This window comes from Notechis scutatus, chromosome 5 (assembly GCF_049901735.1).
Source record: "Notechis scutatus isolate UNSWTSFEM ecotype Mainland chromosome 5, rNotScu1.2, whole genome shotgun sequence".
NCBI classification, from domain to species: domain Eukaryota; kingdom Metazoa; phylum Chordata; class Lepidosauria; order Squamata; family Elapidae; genus Notechis; species Notechis scutatus.
In genome coordinates this window covers 45,524,715-45,550,138 of record NC_142013.1, presented here as the reverse complement: position 1 = coordinate 45,550,138, position 25,424 = coordinate 45,524,715, and the positions used below count along the sequence as shown (strand labels likewise).

Genomic DNA, 25,424 nt, shown 5'->3' with positions numbered 1-25,424 from the left:
AAAACATTAGGTGGACAATCAGCATGTTACAAAATGAAGCATTTTCCCAACCTTTGGTAGGTTATAGATTTATAAAATTTCAGAACTCTGAGCCAATGGCCTGGGGGATGGGCAACTCTGAAAATTGAAAGCCATTCCTCTTGATACTTCCACATGAGAAACAATGCCATAGACATTTTTAGAAAATAAAAATGATCCATATTATAAATATAGGATAGAAAAATATTATATTGTGGTATGAGGACCAATAGTCAACTGTATGACTAGTGAAGCCAAAATAAGGAAACTGTCTCAGGAGCTTTAAATTCCCCAAAGTAAAACTTTATTTGATACACCATTTTGACACTGAAGAATCAAAATCAGCTTTGGTTTTCCCATGCAAATGCTTTCTTAGTTAAACAATATTCTTCCTTTCTCCCATCCCTGGGTGACATTGTCCAGTTATGAAATGTTCTTTTGTTCAATTATGAAAAGCATTAATGTTTGAAAGAAGTAAGCTGGTTCAATCTTGACACCAATCTGATCTTGCCTTTTGAAGAAAAAACTTTGTATCTCTGTACATAATAATCAATTTCAGTGTATTACCTATTTTAAGGCAATATTTTTCTATCTGGATTACAACATCCCATGAAACAAGAACTATCAGATGTACAAATTAGATTTACAAGAGACAGAAGCATCATATTGCTAACTTCTGATTGATAATGGAAAAGGCAAGGAAATACCAATAGATGTCCATTATTAGATAGATTGTAAATGCAGAATATACTATGAAAAAGTCTAGACTAGAAGCAATTAGAATTAAAATTACTGGTAGAAACACCCATACTCTCAATTGTGGTAATGTTATTTTAATGGCTGGTGGTTAGAAAGATTTAAAGACTCTCTTGTTAAAGCTGAAAGAAGAATGCAAAAATCTAATATGCTGCTCTGTATTAAAGAAAGAAAGAAAAGAAACAGCAACTAAAATTATGTCAACAGGTAACATCAACCCAATCAAAAGAGGTGGTGTTAAAGTAGAAGTTGCAATCTTCTTAGAATCAAAAATTTACAGAAGTGGTGATAATAGCTATAAAAATAGATGTTCACAGCTTGAGAAAAAAGACTATGACAGATCTGTATGAAATATTAAAATGCATACTCATCACAGTGACAACAAAAGTATGTATTGCCAAGACTGTAGTTTTCTCAGTTATAATATATAGCTAGACCATCAGACAGGATAAATGAAAAAAATATTTGAATTGTGGTACAGATTAATTTTTTTGAGAATAACTGGAATCACAAGCATAATAAATACTAGATGAAAGAAAGTTCTCCTTGACACTAGAAGCACCGTTAAGGAAACTAAAGTTTATATATTTTGCATGCATGACACAAAAGCAATTTTTTTTTTTGTAAAATATCCTGTTGTAACAATCAGTTTTTGATATAATTTTTTAAATATGCAAGCAGACTAAGCACATTCTAATCTCAAAATAAACTGGTTTATCATTATTCTAAAATGTGCCATAGTAGGAACACTACCATATCTACTTTTATCAATCAAAATTAAAGAAGAAGAAAAGCAAGCCCCTGGGAAGTAAAAAAAAATATCAAACTTAGAATCTGAACTGATTGCAAAGAACTTTTGAAATTATATTGATAGTTATATATTGCCTACTCCTTAATGCAGTAGAAGGTTAATGTGAAGAAATACAGGAGGATTTTTTTCACAACTAGAGTTTTTTTTCTTGATTCCCTCCCCCAAACTAAAGGATAAGGATAATAAGAACAAGAATAATGTTTTTGACTTATTTATTTAATTCAGTTCTCTGTTTATTCAGTTCAGTTCTCCATCCTGTTTTAGAACTTGTTTGGAGAACAGATCATGTTTTAAGTTACATTTAGATAGAAATACTGAGCATTCAAAAGATTCAGAAGGATTCACAGCATCACGGTATGTCTGAGCCACATTTGTGTTTTAGATTCTACTCTAGCCAGGTAAAAAAGAAATTTGTTCTATATAGAAACCCTCACTACAAATATATAAGCCTTGAACACAAACTTAATAGACAAGTGGGAATGTCTCATGTGCAATTATGCAAATTGGTATCCTACAGTTGTTCTTAATTTTGACCTTCGTGATTTTGAAATAGCATAAACAGCTAGAAAGTGTTACACAAATAACCCTTGGAATGGACCATATGATCATGTGATGCTATATAGTCACATTGTCTTTTTATAAAGTTATACAAAAGATAAGTAGCCTCAAGCAAACCTTTGTGTACCCATACATTTTCAGACTTTTTTTTTCTTTGAAAGGATAAATGATAAGACTATTTCTGTTAACATTTAATCCAGTAAATTTTCACTGAGAGTGAAAAACTTAAATGCATTCCCAGAACAATCCATGGTAAAATTCTTTTATAACCCTATTATTTTCACTAGTACACTCATCACCCATAGTCTCCACTAGTTACAAATGTAATGGAAATGTAAAGGGAAAATAAAGAATGTAAATTCCAATGGCAGATATTGGGGCCATGTAGGCACATGTTTCCATCATATATTTGTTTCATGAGTAGTGGCATTTGAGTGAATTTATTATTTATGCTGCTATGCAAACATAGAAATAAAAGTTGTTATTGTGTTTCATTATGAAGAGCATTATTGAAATACCTTAAATTTAATTATAGGTACAAATTAGTAATTTTACTGCTGAATGGTCTCTTTTTTCCAGTTTTCCAAGAAAATTCTTAGGTGTAATATGGTAACAAATAACCACAAGAATTTACATGGTTTTGTTTTCATGCTTGGGAACATGAAGACATTTATTTCCAATTCATTTTAGAAGCACATATGAAGACTTCAAACTAGGAATCTGGCAGCTCAATAAGCTACAAAGTAATTGGTTAAGAAAAGAAAAATATGACTTTTTTCCCCATAGTCACTGTGCATTTCCCCAAAATCTTAGACAGCACTGCAGTTCCAATATACAATATATTGAGGGCACCAGTTTGAATAACTTGCCCTAAAGATGTGTGTGTGTGTGTGTACATATGTTAATGTATATATGTATATATACACATATCTGTATGTATATTTAAATAGTTGTATTTCATCAAATTCTTGAATTTGAATTTTTGAAGGAAGCTAGCTCAAAACTGATATTATAAAACAAGTTAGCTTTTGCCCGTCTGTTTATCTGAGTATATCAGTATGTATGTGTTGTGTTTGTTTATGCACACTCTTTATTTTCTCTTTTTTAAAAACAAGCAGCTTGTATTTTCCAATCTCATCGCTATTTCAGATAAATGTAAAAATAATTAGTGTAGCAAATATTAAATCTTCTAAAGGCTCACACTAAATTAAGTAAAGCACTGCTTATGTGCAGCAAAGACTACAGTCTGAAGGAAGAAATTTCCTCCACACAATAGAGATTAAATACACTGTGTGCATACTGTATTCTTTTGCTCAGTCCTCAGCATTCCGAATAGGAGCTCTGCTAGTTTTTATCTTGAGCAGCTTTTTCTTGATGATTTTCATGCCTGATTTTACCTACCCAAGTGGCAGTGACACCAGCTTTCACCGAAGCCTTATTATCCTTAAAAGAGCAATTTGGTTGGTTGCACGGCTATTAGGATCAGACAGTGAGGCTTAAAGCTGTCAGTGCAACTGCTTCTCATCTGTTCTTTATCCCTTCTCTCTCTCTGTCTTTCACCCTCCACAATCATGACATCTTTTCTCTTTTCTATTGGACATTGGCATTAATGTTTTTATCATTCTCAATCGCACTCACAGTGAAAGCTGAGGAATCTATTTTCGCCGAAGCCAAAGTGAGAAGCGAGAAATTCTTTTACAGCTCTTCTAGAAGCAGCAGTGCTGCCTGCACATCGTGGATGGGAGATGCTAGATCAGAAGAAAATGTGGCATTCCTCAGGGCTACATCACTAGATGTTACCTCAGAATGGCAAAGCCTTTCCTTCTGCTGCTTTTCACCTGATTAATATTCTTTCCCAACCAAATGGAAAATAGAGAAAATAAGGGGGGAAATGTAAGGGGGCAAAATTGTGGAAAATAACTTGTGGAAATGCTATCATCAGAAAGACAGAGGGAAAATACAGTGCTTGAACTTCTTTTTATTTTGATGTTGCTCTTCTCTGAATCAACTCTTACCAAGCTAAGCAGGACCAAGGGCAAGCACTGGAAGGGGGGTAAGTGATAAAAAGTTTCATAAGGGTTGCCTTTGAAAATCTTGAATTTATCTGTCACAGTAGTAATAAATATGCTTGCTTAAAGGTTTTCATTTCCCTCTGTACTTCAAAATAATTAAGTAGAACTGAATTGCCTGTGTGTTTTAATGTGTAAAGCTTTGGTTTTTAAATGGAGATTATGAATTTAAATAATAACAAACATGCAGGGGGATCATTGGAAGGTCCCATATATATCAGTCTACACATATATATATATATAGACTGAGAAGCTAAAAGATCATGCGAAGTGATGCAGATGTAGTTGTGTTATCTTTCAGGGCACCATCACTCCTGAGGCTGACCTGTTTTGTTCCAATGAAAAGAAAGAGCACTTCTGCCTGCTTAACAGATAACATTGTTAGTACATATTATGAAAATATTAGACAGATATTTTTGAGACTCATAAAGAAATGCAGCACCAGCATTACTGACAGGCTGATGGACTGTATCAATGTTGATGTGTTAATAAAGATAAATTGCATTAACTTCATTGAATTTCTTTTTGCTGTGCTAACAGAAAGATACTTAACAGCTTTTGAGAACTGTTTTTCTTCCTTGCTTATAAACTTGATACGCAAGCTCTGTAGGTTTCACCAAATATAACCTTTTACGTAAATTTTAATTTGCTTTTCAGAAGATATTTATGGAAAAGCATGTTGGAAATAGAAATAAGTGATATTGAAGTATGGCTGTGAATGTTAATTCTATAATACCAATACCTTGGAAAATGTGCTTGTGTTAAATGTTTGACAGCATTTTTTTTAACTTCACAACTGTTCTCTCTGTAATTGTTTCCTTATATTGTTGATTGGATGCACCACATGACTTATGTTTCTCCTAAGTTGATTTCTGCTTTAATAGCACTTTCCATTTTCCTCTTCTGTCAGTATTGTGATCTGAGGTTAAAGAGTAACATCAACATTAAGAAGTTTTAATAATTCATCACAATATCTCAGCAGGAGACTCCCATTCTACCCTGCTTCCTCCTCCCTTCCCTTTCATCACATGAAAGACTTTACAAACCATCCACGTGCTGTACCTTCAAGGGAATTGTTTCAGCAGGAAATTAGCCTGAACTGTGTAAAAGCATAAAGTAGCCAAAAGATTATGGATCTCTGTCCTTTCTTCTTTATGCTAGCAAAATTATGTTCAGCTTGTGATAGATTCTCCAATGCCATAACCTTATATACATGAGGTGCTTATGCACATTTACCTACTGTGTTCCTATTTGCTGTTATCCAGCAGGAAGTAGAGGAAGAAAGGTATGTGTATGTTTGTGTGTGTGTCTATTCATGTGTATATTTACAATACACACACACACACACGTACAATACAAGTAATTGTTGGGTCATATAGTAGTTTATGCCAAATTATGTTACACAACAGATAATAGTTCTGCCTTCTTATAGACGTCCATACAAACATGGCATCTCCAGATTTTAAGATGTTTATTTATTGATGAGACAAAAGTTATTGCTTGATGCTTATAGTTAGGTATGAAACATTATGTGTGTGTGTTTTTCCATAGTTTATAAGGTCTTTCTTGTTGTCAGCATTTGATTATTTCAATATGAAAAGATTGTACATATTTGTTGTGATGCATGATAATGGCAGATATTGTCTGAGATAAATTCCATGATAAAGAAATTGGATTCCTTCCTTCCTTCCTTCCTTCCTTCCTTCCTTCCTTCCTTCCTTCCTTCCTTCCTTCCTTCCTTCCTTCCTTCCTTCCTTCCTTCCTTCCTTCCTTCCTTCCTTCCCAGGCATATAAAGAGAATTAATGGGATCAAAGAGACCCATCTTTACCTACTCTATAAGAGGTGACTAACACATATATAGTCAGTTTCCAAGAGACTTAAGTCTTGTTTCCTTTAAATAAATCTATTTAATGAGATTAAGAGACTAGTTTTATTAGCTATAAGTAGTTGGCAGGATTAGAACAATGTAACCATTGATTTATTAATCAAATTTATATATCTGCCTATCTCATAGAACAGGGGTGGGCAAACTTTTTGGCTCGGGGGCCGCATTGACTTTTAAAATTTGACAGACGGGCCGGGTCAGCACAAGATTTTTTGGGAATTGCCCCCCCCCCCCCCCCCTTCCCCCCCTCTTCTCCTCCTTCCCCTCCCCTCGGAGGCCCCCTGAGTCAGGAGTTGCTACCGCCGGCGCGGCTCCGCGCGGCTCCAGTCCTGCGTTGCCTCGGGAAGGGAAAGGCAAAAAGGAAGAGCCGCGGCGGTGCTTTGCAATGGCAGCAGTGGCACCGGAGGCTCAGGCTCAGCGTCTCCTGGTTTTGCCTTTTCCTTCCCAAGGCAACGCGGGACTGGAGCCGCTGAGCTGCGCCGGCGGTAGCAACTCCTGACAGCCCCAGCCGGACACCTGAGCAGAGCCCGGGCGGAACTGCCTGTTGCTGCTGCCGGAGCACCGCCGGGTCGCCTCCTCCAAGCAGCCCACCCGCCCGCCGGGCTTCCCCTCCGCCGTGCGGTTCGGGGCCAGGCGCGAGCGCCCGCGAGTTAAAAGGAAGCCGAAAGTTGCTGGGAAGTTGCTCGGGTTTCCGGGGCTTCCAGGCTTAAACTTTGCACAGGCAAAGTTTGCAGGCGGGAGCGTCTTCCCGCCGAGGAGCGGGAAGGGTTCCACCCGGCGGGCGGGCGGGCGGGCTGCTTGGAGGAGGCGACCCGGCAGTGCTCCGGGTTTCCCCTCCACCGTGTGGCTTGGGGCCAGGCGTGAGCGCCCGCGAGGAAAAAGGAAGCCGCAAGTTGCTGGGAAGTTGCTCGGGTGCTGGGAGCAGGCTTTTAAAGTGCCGCCTGAGCAGGACCCCCGAGCTGGGAAACAGGGCACCAAGGCAGGGCAAGGCTCCACCAGCAGCGGCCTAGCTTTAGGTGGCTCCAAGCAGCCCGCTTCAAGCAGCCCGCCCACCCGACGGGCGGAACCCTTCCCGCTCCTCGGCCGGAAGACACTCCCGCCTGCAAACTTTGCCTTTGCAAAGTTTAAGCCTGGAAGCCCCGGAAAAAAAAGGGGGATCGGCGGGGACTCACCTTCGGAGAGGTCGCACTTGAAGGTGATTTCGAACTCCCAGCCGAGGCCTTTGCAAAGTTCTTCTTTTCTTTCCTACCCCGAGAGCGCTCCGCACTGTTTTGCAGCTTTGGGGGCCACGCGGCGCAGGGCAATACGCCACACCCAGCAATTTTTTTTCAGGGGCGGGCCGGATTGGACAGACCAATGGGCCGGATGTGGCCTGCGGGCCGTAGTTTGCCCACCCCTGTCATAGAATGACTTTTGATGGTGTACACTCCAATATAAAAAACATTGTTAACTAAAACCATTAAAAATAACTTAAGAAACATTTAAAAGCTATAAAAGCAGAACTCAACAAGAAAAGGAAAATAATAGACAGACATCAATAATCCAAAATAATCCACATATTAAAACATTTAATAAAAATAAAAAATGCCAAAGCAAACTAATAGCCCAAAATTCCACTCGTGCCCAAATGTTCTTCGGAACAATATAGTTTTTATATCCTTGTAAAAAGCCAGCAAATTGGGGGTCAAAGAAACCTTATGGAGTAAGATACTCCATATGGTTGGGGACATTACCAAAAAGGACAGTCTCTAGGCACAATCCTCTTAATTCATATGGTCTGGGAATCAAACACAACTCCACCAGAAAAGAACACAGGCAGGTGAATTTGAGTTATAGGAGGCAATCCTGAATGTACATAGAAACTATGCCATATTAGGCTTTAGAAATATAAACAAGTAGTTATAAATTAATTTATTATATATGAGAAAACAGTAATTTGTCAAAAACCATCCTCTATTATTGCACTAGTAAGAACTCACCGTTATTTGAAATTATTTATGCTTTTGTTTTCTGTTGAAGATTTTCTATACCTTCAAAATGCTATACCTATTGCTTCATATTGTTCTAGAAGTGTAAAATTTGAAGATATCTGATGACAATTAGACTAAACATGTAAAAAAAAACCTTAATGGAATTGTCTAATGGTCATTATTTTGGGGGCAGGGGTAATTAGATTTTCATTGGCTGTAGATAAATTAGATAAACTTTTCTGTCTGGGCCATGTTGTATAATGGTCTCTAGAGACTTTTATACTCTTGCATGCACACAAAAAAACTGAAATTATTTATTTTTAATTAAAAAGACAACAGATAGTGACAGCTGATAACTGGAAGTCCCAATAGAATAGCATCCTTTCATATAATAAAATACATGCATCCAACTGAATGGAATGCTGAGACAAATCAGACTCTCTTTAAAAGATTTAGGATGAGGCAGAAATCCTGCAAATCCTTTAAAAGGAAATACACACTTTCATTTTGTAAACAATTCAGGACACAGCGATTCTTTGTGTTTATGTGTTTGTGTGCATGCATGCATACATGTGTAATGTGTATGCACAGTATGTGCAAGAGTTTATATGTATCCCTACTAGTTCATTACAGAAAGCAAAATCTAAAAGAAAACTAAGGAGTAAGAGGTGAGTAAGTTAGTCTATGATGGAGAATGTAACCTTTTAGCAAACAAAGAAATTTTCAATATTGTCCTAATATTTAGAGCCTGTAAATAAGATAAATTAGGAACTGTGTGAGGATATCAGTAGGGATATATAAGGGACAGAAAATGCGCCTGTATCTTGTAACTTTTTTCTGTAAGATTCAAAAGTAATTGGGCAATAATTATATTCTTCTGCTTGTTTAGTGAATGACTGTCTTTGCTATTAATTGCCAAAACAGAGTTATGGAAAAGTTCCCAAGTGCAAGCTCACCATCAGTTTATCTCTTTGTGGTGAAGGAACAGCAGAGAATTACCTTATGGATATGTATGAAAACTGCCGGCATGTGCTGTTACTTGATTTGATTTGAGGGTTTATTTTGGTTCTTTGTGTTTTTGGTTTTGCTGCTGTTTTATCTTGTTCCTTTTTAACAATTAGTAACTTGGCTGCTTGTGGTATTTGTAAGATGCTGTCATTCTTTTCTTCGGAGGAGAAATAACTGAATTTATATTTCTCAAATAATACTTATGATGAGGTGTATTCATAAGCTTCAGGCAGCCAGGAAATATAGCAATGGGAAAGGAGGGAAATAATTAATATTGCCAATTTGCAATGCAGACTGAATCTTGCTCCGAAAGAAAGAGGAACACTCCTTCATTCTGAAATAATGTTGCAGTTATATGGGCTTTCTAGGATAATGATTCTCATCCTTTCATTTTTTTTATTTCTACCAGTCATTCTATTAATAATATTCAGTCTCATCAAGGTAAAACAAAGGTATATTTTTAATTGTGTGCACATTCTATTGTTCTATGTATGATAAACTTCAATACTTTGAAGAACACAATAGATGTAAACCATAAGGCATGAAGTAATTTCATTGTTGGAGAGATGTGAAAATAATTTAGTAGTATTACTGAAAGCCTGTGGTTGCTTTTCCTTATGAAGAACCTAAGTGAAAAGAAAATAGATCACTATTTACATTGAAAACATAATATGAAGTGTCAAAGCAGACCAGCTTATCTGAGAGACCCCTCTTTATCTAATTACATCAGCCTGCCTCACTAGATCTGGCAGAGTGGCATGTTGTGGTTACCATTAGCTAAGAACCATTTTGGTGGCTACTAGGAGACGTACCTTTTCTGCTGCAGTGCCCACCTTATATATCAGGGGTGTCAAACTCAATTTCATTGAGGGCCACATCAGAGTTGTGTTTGACCTCGGGGGCCAGGGTGGGCATGGCCACTTGACATCACTGGGGGTGCCTGTGGTGGCCCGAGCACTATGCCAGTGAAAATGGCCTCTTGAGCTCCGTTTTTGGCTGTGACGGCCTCCTGCAACCCTCTGCCAGCAAAAACGGAACTTAGGAACACTGCTCTCTCCTGAGGCCCTCCTGAGCTCTGTTTTCACTGGCAGAGGCACCATGGGTCGGTCCTTTCCTATTTCCAGGGCAGCCCTGTGGGCCAGATCAAAACTCCCCATGGGCCAGATCTGTTCCCTGGGCTTTGAGTTTGATGCCCCTGTTATAGATCATTCTTACCCCAGAAATTAGACTAATTCCATGGCTTTTCATCTTCCAAAAATCCCTTAGTCTTGGCTATTTTGTCAGTTCTGGGCAACTGGAAACTTGCTCTATTGTTAAGGTGGCAAATTTTATCCTTCCTCTTCTGTGGTTCATATCTTTCATTTTTATTATTGTTAATAAGGGTTTCTATCTTGCACATTTTTGTTTTTATTGTTTTTATCTGTTCAATCAGATACGTGACTATATAAATTTGATTATTATTACTGCTACATCAGGGTAGAAACTAGAAAACTGAGTTGTAGCCCATCTTGGTTACAAAGCCATCTTGGGTGATGGTGAGCCAGTTACTTTCTCTCAGTCCTAGGAAGGATATGTCTGAAAAACCTTGCCAAGATAACTGCAGAGACTTGCCCAGGCAGTCTGTAAGAATCAGACATGATTCAAAGGAAGGGGAGAAAAACATAAAGTTTTTATCACAGTCAACAGAAAATAAAACATCTTCCTGTCTTGAAATAACATGGGATAATTTGGTTTTTTAAAATAGAGTTACATTGATAAACTCCAATTGAGAAAACTCTACCAACATGATGTATGCTAATACTCTTTTGCCAGTTTCTGTTCTGTCTGTGTGCCTTTGTAACCTATTTAATCAATGGTCGACAAAGACTAACAGATTATATGAACTTGGATGGTATTAGAATATGGAGGAAAATACTATTGTAACTAATTTAAGCTCAATGAATGTGACATTTAAGGATAATATAATTAAATGAGGATAATTTCCTCATATCTCAAAAAATTGTCTTATTCAAAGGGATGGGATGAAGGTATTATAAGTATATTGGAGTTTCATGCCAGAATACAGCACCTTGGTGGAAATACATTGGTTATGCTTACAAATTAGGAGAGAATAAACCTCTTGGTCCTTTTTTGTGTTTCTCAGCAGCTTGCTAAATTATGCTTCCATAAACCAACACTACAGGAATTCTTCTCCTTCCTAAATGGAGAGTTCCAATTGATGTTTGTGGAGAAAAAGAGATCTGCGTGGAGATTTCAACTTTGTGGAGTGCCTTAGGGTTCTCTTCATCTCTTCATTCTTTTTAACAACTGCATGAAACCACTGAACAGTATCTGCTGTAGAGCAGCCAAAGTATCAAAGCAGCAGAGGTATGAGCACCATGCTTAGAGGTCTTCAGGGACTGCATGGGAAGGAACAGGCTGATTCCTTCCAAGTCAGCATAGCATCATCATTGATTCTAAACAGAGTTGTACTCTGCCAGCTTTAGGAAGACTCTTCCAACTTGGGAGTCTTTCTGGACTAACAGCTCCTTCTCAAGGAGCAGGTGGCAGCTGTGGCCATGAACTACCTCAATTCAAACTACAACTGGCCTTAAATGCAAGTTACTCCATGCAAGAAGCCTTGTAAATAAAATACCTGAATTTCTCCTCTTACTAAATACGGCTAAATTCGACATCATATTTGTCTGTGAAACATGGCTCAACAAATCTCTCCCTGACTCCATTATCTCAGTAAGAGACTATCATGTTTACCGATCTGATTGTGAAATCCGTAGAGGAGGTGGTGTTGCTATCTTCTATAAAAAATCCTTACATAAAAAAGATCCAAGTTACCCAAGAGCTTGCTCTTCCTGAGACCATCATCTGTGAACTGACCTTAAATATCACATTTCGGTTCTTATTATGTTACAGAGCCCCTGATTATGACATTGAACATGTAAACAAGTTAAATACACTACTAACGTGGGCAGCATCCTGCCCACACGCTTTTATCTTTCTTGGTGACTTCAATCTACCTCATATTAACTGGACCCTAAATGAATGTACAACTGAACCCATACATGCAACCTTCTACAATGCTGTAACAAATCTGGGACTGGAACAACTAGTAACCAACAATACTAGGCTTAACAACTGCCTCAATCATCTTCTGCAATAGTTTGAATTCAATTTACGGAATACAAATTAAAGAACCCTTTTCCAACAGTGACCACAACATGATTGACTTTTGTCTCAACATACGTTCACACAAAAATCATCACAACGACAAAATCCGCAATTATAACTTTAAAAAGGCAGCTATGATCTTATAATCAATGATCTCTCTTCCCTTGATTGGCAATTTCTATTCACTGGATGCAATACTGTTGAAGACCATTACAACATATTCTTACTAGAAATCAAAAGGGGATCAAACTATATGTACCAATAACAACTCCCAAAACCAGGAAAAACAGATTACCCATAACAATAAGGAAGCTTCAATCCAAAAAGAGATCACTTTGGCGAAAAAACAAATCTGGTCACGTTGCTAACTTCAAAAGCCGATACAAAAATCTATGCCACCAGATAAAAACTGAATGCACTAATTATCACATTAAACAAGAGGAAAACCTTCTACACAAAAATTCCACCTGTGCTTTCTACAATTTTGCAAACAACAAACTAAAAGACTTAAGGTCCATACCACCCCTGAAAGGACCTAATGGCAAAGACGGCAACGACTATACCATCAAAGCAAACCTCTTTAACACATTCTTTGGCTCAGTATTTGTGAAAAGCAATGGATCAAGCCCAGTACTTCCTAGTCGAACCACAGACAACTACAATGATTTAATACATATCGATTTTACAGAAGACATTGTTGAAAAAGCACTACGCAATCTAAAACCATCCCTATCTATTGGACCGGATGGAATATGTTCCTACTTCTTAAAAATACTATCCACTGCCATAGCCGAACCTCTAAGCATAACTTTTGAAAAATCTTTCAGGACCAGCTCCTTGCCAAAACTATAGACACAAGCCATGGTCATCCCCATCTTCAAAAAGAGAGACCCCAGCCTAGTTGAAAATTACAGACCAATCTCCTTATGCTGTGTCACCTGCAAAATCATAGAATCAATTATTAACCAATCCATTATCCTCCACTTAGAGACAAACAACCTACTCTCTAATAAACAATTTGGTTTCAGAAAAAAACTATCCTGTAATTTGCAACTCTTACACTGCAAAAACATATGGACTACACAACTCGATCAGGGCAAGACAATAGATGCAATCTACATAGACTTCTGTAAAGCCTTTGATTCAGTGGTACACGACAAACTACTCCTAAAACTAAAATCTTATGGTATCTCTGGACACTTGCATTACTGGATAGAAGTATTCCTGTCAAACAGACAACAACTGGTCAAAATTGGGAATGTCCTATCAAATTCTGTACCTGTCAAAAGTGGTGTCCCCCAAGGCAGTGTTCTAGGACCAACTCTCTTCATACTCTACATAAATGACGTCTGTGATCATATTAAGAGCAGCTGTGTTCTCTTCACTGATGATGTAAAGCTATTCAACACCACAGATAATACTACTACCCTCCAAATAGACCTTGACTATGTATCAGAACGGTCAATCAAATGGCAACTTCAAATCTCAACAAATAAATGCTCTGCCTTACATATTGGCAAAAAAAAATCAGAAAATAAAATACAAGCTGAATAGTCAAGACCTTGTTGAGGATCCAAACTTTGTCAAGGACCTTGGAGTACTCATCTCAAATGATCTAAGTGCTAAAGCCCACTGTAGCTACATAGCCAAAAAGGCATTAAGAGTTGTTAATCTAATCCTACATAGTTTCTTCTCTGGTAATATCACACTACTAACTAGAGCATACAAAACATTTGCTAGACCTATACTTCAGTCTGGAACCCATATCATGTATCTGATATTAACACAATTGAGAAAGTCCAGAAATATTTCGCAAGAAGAGTTCTCTGCTCCTCTACTCATTGCAGAATCCCTTATGCCACCAGACTTGAAACTCTAAACCTAGAAAACCTAGAACTATGTCATTTCCGGCCCGATCTAAATATAGTATATAAAATCATACATTGCAATGTCCTACCTGCAAATGAATACTTCAGCTTTAATCATAACAATACAAGAGCACACAATAGATGCAAACTCAAGGTAAACCTCACCAAACTTGACTGCAGAAAATATGACTTCAGCAACAGAGTGGTCAATGTTTGGAATACTCTCCCTGACTCTGTGGTTTCTTCCCCAAACCCCCAAAACTGTAACCTTAGATTGTCTACTATTGACCTCACCCTTCCTAAGAGGCCTGTAGGGGGCGTGCATAAGCGCACCAATCGTGCCTACCATCCCTGTCCTGTTGTTTTTTATTTTTCTTATAAGTATCTATCTCATGTATTCAAAACTATATTTATTCTTATACCTGTGTCTTGTAAGTGATTGACAAATCAAATAAATACTAAAAAAAAAAAAAAGCTTATGTGTAATTACCACTTGTACAACCACTTTGATCATTCCCTGATCAGAAAAGCCTGCCAGTGCTTACAGGCATTAATGTCTTAGTAACATCTTGTTTGGATTATTGCAATTACAGGAGGATGTCTTTAAATAGATTTAGAAAATGCAGGTGCCAAATTTGAAGGCTTAGGCCAAGGATGTCAAACTTACTTTTGTCACGTCAACATCACATGACGTATTTGGACTTTTTCCTCTTTCACTAAACTGGGTGTGGGCGTGGGCATGTGACGCATCTAGCCCACAGGCCAGGAGTTTGACAGCCCTGGCTTAGGCAATGTTGGTATATCCTGAAATACCTGAATGATCTATTGCTTCAAGAGCTACATTGTTTGGCAATCTGATTCAAATATATTTTAAAGTTCCAGCCATTACCTCTAAGCCATATATGAATTTGGACTGGGATATCTTTTGATCATCTAATCAGATTCATAATGATTAGCTCCTTTCAGGTCATCTGACAAGGACTTAGAAGTTGGTATTTTCAGTTATTGCTCTCATATTCTGGAATTCCCTCCCAGTGGAGGACAGGCCTGCTTCTTCCCTTTGAGTTTTAGGAGAACAGTTAAGATCTCCATTAATGCAAGAGGAGAGCATGATGTGATTGAAGACTGGAATTTATCAAGCACAAGATTTGGATATTTTCTTTCTTGAAAATTTTAATAATACTAGGCAGGAGTGGGATGCTACTGGTTCGGCCCAGTTCTATAGAACAGTAGCTGTGAAGAGCAGCTGACACCAAACCGGTTTGGTGTTTGGCCCACCCACCTGCCCAGGCTCTAGGCTGTCCTTTATTCCCTGCTTTTCCCTCCTCAGCTGCTTTGCGCGGCACAACTGAAGTTGAAAAAGCAGGAAACGAGGATTTTCAAATGCTGCGCACCCTTGTCAGCTGTCTAGGCGGCACAGCTGATTTCTTGCAAACACTGCACACATGCGTGTTATGATTGTCTGCAGTTCACAGCACTGGCAAATCGCTCCACTGGCTGGCCCTGCTCCTCCCCGCCCATTCACTCTTTACCTGGCATGCGAGCCATCCAAATTGCCTGGTTTGGTAAGTTGCTATTTTTCCTTTCCCCCCACCCCCAACCATCAGCTGTTCTGCTCTGCCAGGAGATTTAGATTAAGTAGAAAGCAGGAAATCCTTGGATTTCTTGCTTTCTAGTTAATCTAAAAGCAGAGCCCAACCTTCCTTAGGACTGAAGCTTTTCAGTGCAGATTGCAGATGGATAGATCATTAAGTGAATCTGTGATTCTGTAAACAACTCAATCTGCCTGCCTGCTTTACCTGCTTTTCGGTAAAAGTTGCTCTTTTTTAAATAAAAAAATTCAATATTTATATACATGGTGTGTTGTGAGTTAATTTTGTGAGTTTCTTGCTAGCAAATTTTATGAGTTTGCTTGCAAGCAAATTTTATGTGACAGATTCAGGTAGCCGTTTGCAGAAAGATAGATCTCTAAGTGAATCAGTAATTCTGGAAGAAACTCTATCTGTCTGTCTGCTTTGCCTACTTTTGGGTAAAAGTTGCTGTTTTTTATAAAAAAAAAACATTATTTATATAAATATTTATAATATTTACATACAAGCCATGCCCACACAGTCACATGACCACCAAGCCACACCCACAAATAAGCCAACACACCACAGAACCAGTTGTTAAGAAATTTGAATCCCACCCCTGATACTATGGTGTACTAAGGATAGGTTAATGTATTGTTTTTGAAGTGGTTCCTTCAAAATTGTTGGTGTCTCATAATTTTTAGGATTAGATGGTTTTCCATAATCTTTAGGAAAAATAAATAAGAAAAAGGTAGTATTAAAGTAAGTTGTTGCTAGGACATAAAGCTCTGGATAAATGGGAGATAATCATGGTTTCAATCAAAAGAAAATCTCTGTATATCCTAAGAACTACATATTGCTATACTTAGGGCCAGCATCATATACATTTGTTCACTAACATTTCCAATTATCTTCCAAACACTTATAAATACACTCCAAAAGGAGTACAAAGGGCAAAGCATCTTCCCACATTATAACAGGAAAGTCCCAGCCCACAATACTGCCATGCTACAATCAATAAATTAGTCTACTTCAGCATACTTAGTTGAACATTGATTTCTCTACATTATTTCTTTCCTCTGTCTCCCATTCACAGATTCATATACTCACATATATCATTTTATTTATTTATTTTTTAAAAATGTGTATTCTAAGACTCAATTTTACCAAATCTATTTACCTTTACTGACCTTGCAGGTTCGCCATTATAGATGACATCAGTAACAGTAGTTCTCTTAAGTTATTAAAAAGTTTCACAGTGGACAGAAGAGATCAGAAAATTGCTAATTTAAATTCATGAATCACTATAAGATCATCTGATAAAGAAGATGGCATGCTGTTCTAACCTCAAATATTGATTGAAAATAGTCTCTCTCTTTTAACACTACATTCAGAATTTAAACAATGTAGCATTATATGCCTCAGAAAATTCCCTTCATGCTATTATAGAGGCTATAACAAACAATATTCTCCAGGTGAAAAAGCCTAGAGAACAGAATATATGGATGCAAGCAAAGTAAGGAGAAACACTTTGTCTACCACATAGAATGGAATACAGGTAACCCTCAACTTACAACCACAATTAGGCCCACAATTTGGCTCATAAGTTGTTTGCAGTCATTAAACAAGGCACCCACATGATTGCCTTGCTTGATGACTGCATTCTCAGCTCCTACATTACAATCATTAAATGATTACACTCAGGGAGTGGAGGAGGCCCTGGGAGGTTGGAACTCACTGGTATGCAGAAATTTGCCATCGATTGGGAGGCCTTGGCCAGCTAGGCCCACTGGTGTGTGGGCCTTCTCCCTCATTCCATAATTCCCAGAAGGTTTTGTCTTTTTCTTGGTTCCATCATCTCCTTGGGAAAGGCTTGGGTCATTTACCTCCTCATCACTTCCCCAGAAGGCTTGGTTCTTCTCCCTGCCCCATCTCTGTCCTGGAAGTCTTGGGCCTTTCCCTGCCAAATTGCACAGGCTCACAAACTTTCCCTTTCTTTGCAGTGCTGACAAGCATTACCAGCTAATGCAAACTACTGTACAGCTGCTATAGAAATCTAGCCAATGCAATATTTATAGAATGAGCCCCTGAATTTTGTGAGAACTATGCTCATCTCACAATGTTTTTGAATATAGAAAAAGCCTCAAACTATTGCAAATGTTGGTGCTTGTCTTGCTGGAAAGCGCCTCAGAGAGGTAGGATGGGGATAGGCAGATTTCCATATTCCAGTGGATCTACCTGGCAGAGGCCTCCTAGCACATGATGGTGAAGACCTGCAATAGTCCCATGGTTTTAAGGGAGGTGCAGTGAAAAGCAACCAAATTTTTCCCACATAACCACAGGGCCATTGGAATGGTTGAAACTTTGGAAAGAAGTTGTCTGTCCCTTCTTTCAGCATCATTGTAATTTCAAACATCACTAAATATATGGTTGTAAGTTGCAGATTACCTGTATTGAACATTTTTTCACTTCTGTTATTATAGTTGCCAAGAGTGCATTAAGATTTTAATAGTAAAGGAGAGTGCCATGTTAATAGTATAGGAGTACCATAGAATCTGTAGATAACTAGTTTGAGAAAACAATTGAGGCACATCTAAGGGCTTAAATTCTAAGTTAAAATAAACTTGCAGTTACTTCAGAATTTAATTGCTTGCTATAAAAGACAAGTAATTTCCTAGGTAATTGGCTATAGGATTGCTTTGTTCTTCTCTACTGAGTAACTTTTTCACTACTGATTCATAAATTTGCATAGAATTATTGTCTTGATTCCTAGTTTATTCTCTATTCTTTATTCCAATGTCTTAACTATTTTAATATAACTTTTTCCTATCTGGGGAAAATGGTATGATATTTTATATGATCAGCAATCAGATCTCTTTTACCCATTATCTCATCTTCTAATCTAGAAAAGTAATATAGATGTTCAGTAGGTTCCCTTTTTGCATTTTGGTTGCTTAATTGTTATTAAAACAGACTTAGAAGAAGTAATATAGTTTGGGGAGAAAGAAAATACAATTTGCAAAACTTCATTAGGATGGAAAATGAATGTGAGAATATAGCTTTGGAACAGCAAGCAAAAGCAATGTTCCTTAATTAGTATGGCATGTAAAATAAATATGTTTTAATAAAAGTACGCCATTAAATATTTGAAGCTTTCAAAATCTATAAATGATGAAACACTTAAATATGTATATTGAACTGTTAAGGAAAAACAATGCAAGTACTTCAGTTTTATCATTTTTACTTTTTACTAATTTTTCAAGTTGCACTTAGTATGGCTAATAAATACTATAATTTGTACTCTCTCAATATTTTATTATTTGTGGATCCTTATCTCAGCAAAAGTTAGTCTGTAGTGATTAATCTTGATAAAAATAAGACATCGTGATAACAATAAAACCTTTATTTTTTCATTGTTCGACTCAGATTCTTTTAACCATAGGTTCCTTGTGAAATGCTATTTTCCAGCAACTCATCCAAGACAACAAAGCAGGTACATTGGATGCTATGCTAAGTGAGCAATACCCCAAAATAGAGGGTTTGTCAATTTCTTGCCAATTGCTTTACCTGTCCTGTTATGGACAAGCAACAAGAAATTAATAAGACGAAAGCTTTAAAAAGTAGAAGAAGAAGAAAAGACTATCTTAAAATAGAAAAAATACTATTGTGTACCTTTTCCAAATGCAAAGGGAGAACTTAGTAGTTTTCTAGTTTCAGATATTTCAACTCTATGCACAACAACATACACATTTTTGGCAATATTATACATGGCTTTAAATATTATTTTACTTATATCAGACTAGACTTTAAAGATATACTAGATGTCCCAGTCTCAAGTTCTTGGGCTTAGTGAATAGATCAGGTACCAATCATGTTCACATACCTCACTAAGCTAAATTCTGATTTGGTTAGCTTTGTTTTATCATGTTATACAAGCCATCAACTTGTGTGTATAATGTACAGTTTAGTAAATTTTGTTTTAAAACAATAGCCAAACCTAACCACTAGAATCATATGGGCTATTTTGATGACTGTACTCTAAACCATGATTGATGAATTGGAAATAAACGGGTACTCATCCCCCCCCTCTTTTTTCTGATTTAATGAAATTAAAACATCTTATTAAAAGGCTTTGTACCATGTATTCCAACCTCATTGTGTAATGAATATTGTACAAGGCCAGCAGAATTCTGAAGAATTGTTTTGAATTTGAGTATTTTAGATCCAACAAATTATTATCAATGTATTGATATTTCTTCTTAAAGATTTATGCAAACTCTGTGTTTAATAAGCCTCATTTTGATTGCCTGATTAGATTCTGAAACTTCTACACTTGTATGATGTATGAACAAAGTTTAATTATTGCTGCTATTGGTAATACCTAGCTTTGACTCTATAAGCTTTCCATTTAAGATTTATAATTGGGTGATATAGCTGTTATTTACATAAATTAAAAGCATTTGCTATGCATATGGCATGCACTAGACAATACAGAATGTAATTTGTTTATATACATATTGTAGTAGAAGAGGAAACAGAAAAGGGACTATTTAAGCTAGTTATGAAAAACTATTAAAATGGTGTAAAATAAATCTGTCTTGCAAGTAAATTACAAAGCTTAAGTGCAGCTATCAGTAATATTTTATTAGTCCCATCTAAATATATTTATAGGTCATTAAATACACAAAATGTATCCCAAAACAATCTCAAAATGAAGATAGGATTATTCCATAAAGGTAGAAAGACAGCAAATGTACAATATTATAGAATCAAATGAAGGTGGGGTATCCTGTTTTAGAGATGTCAAATCCAGTGAGAATTATATACACAAAAGGAAATGAAGTATTGATCCAGAGTCTAAAATTAATATTATGAATCAAAAAGCTTATGCCTTTAGAATACCAATTAATCTACTTTTTCTATATGCTCCTTTAATGTGTGTTTAATGCATCAATTTACTTTTACAGTTAGTTCTGAATTGTTTCCACTGAAAATGCCTGCAATATAAACACCAAGACTATCATTCACATACACACACAAACGCACACACAGAGCAATGTAAATGAGCATTTATTTTTATTATTTACTCCTTCTTATAGATACTAATAAATATAAATCTTCAAGTCAGATTATACATACATGCATGCATGCATGCATATTTATGTGTGTGTGTAGTGTGTGTGTGTGTGTGTGTGTGTGTGTGTTGCAGAGGTGGTATTCAGCAGGTTCTGACCAGTTTTGGAGAACCAGTAGCAGAAATTTTGAGTAGTTCAGAGAACCATCAAATACCACCTCTGACTGGTCCTGCCCCCATCTATTCTCTGCCTCCTGAGTCCCAGTTGATTGGCTGGGTCTTCTTTTGTTGCCCTGCACAGGAGAATGGAGCTGGAAAGCAGGTAGTGGGATGGGGAGGGAATGGGATTTTGCAGTAACCTTCTCCCAGGAGTGGGGAGGGAATGGAGATTTTATAGCATCCTTCCCAGGAGTGGGGTGGGAATAGAGATTTTATAGTATCCTTCCCCTGCAACACCCACAAGCCAAACCCACCAAGCCACACCACACCCACCAAGCCATGCCCACAGAACTGGTAGTAAAATTTTTTGAAACCCACCACTGATATAGTGTGTGTATGTATGTATGTGTATGTTAGATGTGGTATTCAGCAGGTTCTGACTAGTTCTGGAGAACCGGTAGTGGAAATTTTGAGTAGTTTGGAGAACTGGCAAATACCACCTCTGACTGGAGATTTTATAGTATCCTTCCCCTGCCATGCCCACCAAGACACGCTCACAGAACCGGTAGTAAAAAAAATTAAATCCCACCACTGGTGTGTGTGTGTGTGTGTGTGTGTGTGTGTGTGTATCCTTTTCCAAATCAGAGGTATATAAATGTATATTTATTGAATCGTGGTGCATTGTTTATTCATTCATACAGGAATGAAAATTGAAAAATACATCTTTCCTTTATCATATTTTTTTCCAGAAATATAATTAAAAAGCCATTTTAAGGAAACATCAGAGTGACTGATGCTGGTGCTGTACTACAAGATTATTTGTTTCTCTGACATACTTTTCTTCAATTCCATTAATTTAAAGCATTTGCTAGCTTGCCCTTGAAACCTCTATGATTTAATTACAATAGATAAAACAGTGTTTGAGTATAAAGAAAACACAAAGCAAGAAAAATATATAAAGAATATCTCTAGTTTTCAAGCATTCATGTAGATCGGGAGCTGTACTTTCTTTAAGTTGAATATAACTATAGATGTCAATTTCACCCTCAAGATGATAGAGTACTCTTTGAAGATAGTAGGCAATTGTTATCCATTCAGCAGCTACACAGTTTGATGAGTCCACCTACTAGTATTTTCACTCTGGTATACAATCTTGTTCTGTAAATCACCAAGCGGTTGTATTACTCTCAAGGATTTATCTCTGCCTAAGCCTCAGAAAGTTCTGTTTGCATACTAGTGTCAATATACTGTGGCAGATTGTCCTTGAGTCCTTGAGTTCATAAAAATATAAGGACCTATGGAGAAATGAAGATGGGTAAGGAAAATAAAAGAACTTTCTTGCTTTATAAAGTTTAATTTGGAATACAACCATGCCAGCTACAGTGATATGTGTAGTGTGTACTAATTTTGTAGTATGTTTGTTTGTTTGTTTAAAAGTTGTTGTTACTGTTTTAGGTACTGTATGCAGAATTTGTTGCTAAGGTACAGTTTAGAAATAGTCAGAAGAGGTGTCTCAATTAGCATTCATGTCCAGACCTGTTTTCTATTTAATTAGAACTGCATACAATCTGCTCTTTATCACTTCAGAGAATGACGCCACCTTCTGCCATTTGATTAAATCATATTACGTGGTTACATACCACACTATGCTAAGAAGCCTGCTATATAGCAGTAGAGTAGTCATCTTATCATGCATTGCAGTAATTCTGGCAGTATGCACAGAAAGTCATTATGCAGAGTGACATGAAAGCTGTGTGAAGGTGGCACTAATGATAGTATTTCAGGTAACAATTAAATGGTACTCTATTTTTGAAACCAACCAGCAGAAATGAAGCATGGATGTCATGAATGTGATACTGAATATCACATGCAATCATATCTGCTGTGTGATATTATAACAACCTACTTTCAAAAATCATGCTTTTTTAGAATTGAATATTATATATGTAGTTATATCTGCTTTTCTACCAGGTCAGTGGTGCTAAAATGGCTCTAAAGGATTATCCTTCATTCTCTATTAAAGCTCAGAGACTAGGACTCAAATGTGCATTTTGAACTCTGGGCAATAAAAGTTTTAAGAGATAAGCTTTTTCTATTTCAGGCTTGCCATTAGTTTGAATAATGCATAAACAAAGGAAAAGGTTTGAAGTACTACTAAGAATCACCAGTATAACTTCAATTAAATTATACATCATTATATTATAGATCTTGACTATGTATCAGAATGGTCAAACAAATGGCAACTTCAAATCTCAACAAATAAATGCTTTGTCTTACATATTGGCAAAAAAAATCAGAAAATAAAATACAAGCTGAATAGTCAAGATCTTGTTGATGATCCAAGCTCTGTAAAGGACCTTGGAATACTCATTTCTAATGATCTAAGTGCTAGAGGCCACTGTAACTACATAGCCAAAAAGGCATTAAGAGTTGTTAACCTAATCCTGCGTAGCTTTTTCTCTGGTAATATCACACTACTAACTAGAGCATACAAAACATTTGCTAGACCAATACTCGAATACAGCTCATCGGTCTGGAACCCACATTATGTATCTGATATTAGCACAGTTGAGAAAGTCCAGAAATATTTCACAAGAAGAGTTCTCCACTCCTCTACTCGTTGTAGAATACCTTATGCCACCAGACTTGAAATTCTAGACCTAGAAAACCTTGAATTACACCGTCTTTGATCTGATCTATGTATGGTATATAAAATCATACATTGCAATGTCCTACCTGTCAATGAATACTTCAGCTTTAACCATAACAACACAAGAGCACACAATAGATACAAACTCAAGGTTAACCACACCAAACTTGATTGCAGGAAATACGACTTCAGCAACAGAGTGGTCAATGTCTGGAATACTCTACCTGACTCTGTAGTTTCTTCCCCAAACCCCAAAAACTTTAACATTAGACTGTCTACTATTGACCTCACCCCTTTCCTAAGAGGTCTGTAGGGGGCGTGCATAAGCGCACCAATGTGCCTACCGTCCCTGTCCTATTGTTTCTTTTATTTTTCTTATATGTACCCATTTCATGTATTCATAACTATGTATACTTATACCTATTATCTTGTAAGCAATTGACAAATCAAATAAATAAATAAAATAAATTATCACAGCTGCCAAGACTGATGTGGGATTTTAGCCTCAGATCTCACCAAACGTTCTATGTAGCTGTCTTGTCTAATTTTTTTTTATTTCAAAGCCACCAACAACTCTCTTAGCAAAAGGGAGAAAATTAAAATGAAAAAAACAACAACTGGTTTTGGAAACATGCCCAACACAATGTGGTTAATCATGATTGTATTTGCTATGTCAACAGTCAAGCAGTAAGGGAAAAGACTTCCAACTCTATTGCATCAAAATGAAACCTAAGGGAGGAATCAAACCTTAGGGTCATGACATATTTCATTCTTAATGAAATAAAGGCCTACATGTTATTCTGTTACTGAAGCAATGTGTTGTATCAGACAAGCAAGGCTTTGTTAAGCTTCTCATTGCTCTTCCTTAATATCCATTTTCAAACTGCTTTTCTATGGTCTAGAATTTTTTTTAATGTTAATGTTAGCAAAATTAGCAAGAATTAATACACATGACATATTTTGCTCAACTTCTGCCATGTTTATGACAAATAATCTCCACCTCCTCTAGATAGGATCAACAGCCAATTTTCCCTAAAGCCAACAATCAATTTTCCAAAATTTGCTATCACATTTTGCTAGCCAGTCAATTTTCAAAAATCAAAAGATAAAATTTATGAAAAGAAAAACTTGAACGAAAAGTTTTATTCAATGACTGCCAAGCTATCCCCTTTAGTACCAGCTCCAAACAGTGCTGTTCTGCTCAGAATAGTACTATCTGCACTTTCTAAAACAAAAATCCAGACTAGAAGTTTTCCTTTAGAAATGTAAAGTAATTTTAAAAAGAAAGAACAATGTAAAGAAAGAAAAAAATACCTAAAAAAATATACTGACAGTAATAAAAAAAAAGAAAATAACTTGGTATAATAAATATAACATAACTTTGAAATCTAAAAATTTGAAAATTTGGGATTTTCTCCCTTTTTAATGCTTTCATTTTTCTACAATGTGAATATTATAGTTTTATAATTATAACAAGTCATTGTAGTTCAACCTTGTATTGTAGTATAGTAATATCTTGTGATACATTAAAGGTAAATGTTCCCCTGCACATATATGCTAGTCATTCTTTATTCTAGAGGGTGGCACTCATCTCCATTTCAAAGCCAAAGAGCCAGTGCTGTCCAAAGAAGTCTCCATGGTCATGTGGCCCGCATGTGACTAAACCTTTGGTGCTGTCAGCTTTGGAAACTATATTCCACGCTGCCACATAGCCTGAGAAAGTGGGAGGGGGAGATTACAATATTTGATATTATGGAAGGATTACCCTTTGTCAGAGGCTATGTGGGTAAAAAGTTGGGATGTACATGCAGATAGATTGGTTAACCAATCCATAATGAATTCCCTGACAAACCAAAGTGGG

General features: G+C 36.8%; 1 protein-coding gene across 11 annotated transcripts in view; it reads left to right on the top strand.

Moving 5' to 3' along the window:
* Nucleotides 1–3,548: 3,548 nt before the first annotated feature.
* The window catches only part of ROBO2 (roundabout guidance receptor 2), a 766,078-nt gene continuing 744,202 nt past the window's right edge, over nt 3,549–25,424 (top strand). For 5 of the 11 annotated variants that reach the window (XM_087966640.1, XM_026664101.2, XM_087966639.1 and 2 more), the window contains exon 1: nt 3,549–4,196. In XM_087966640.1, the coding sequence (XP_087822766.1) occupies nt 4,073–4,196 (124 nt within the window). In that variant the 5' untranslated portion in view covers nt 3,549–4,072. The remainder of the gene's footprint in view (nt 4,197–25,424) is intronic. The other 6 variants (XM_087966643.1, XM_087966647.1, XM_087966642.1 and 3 more) reach the window with 2 other exon arrangements.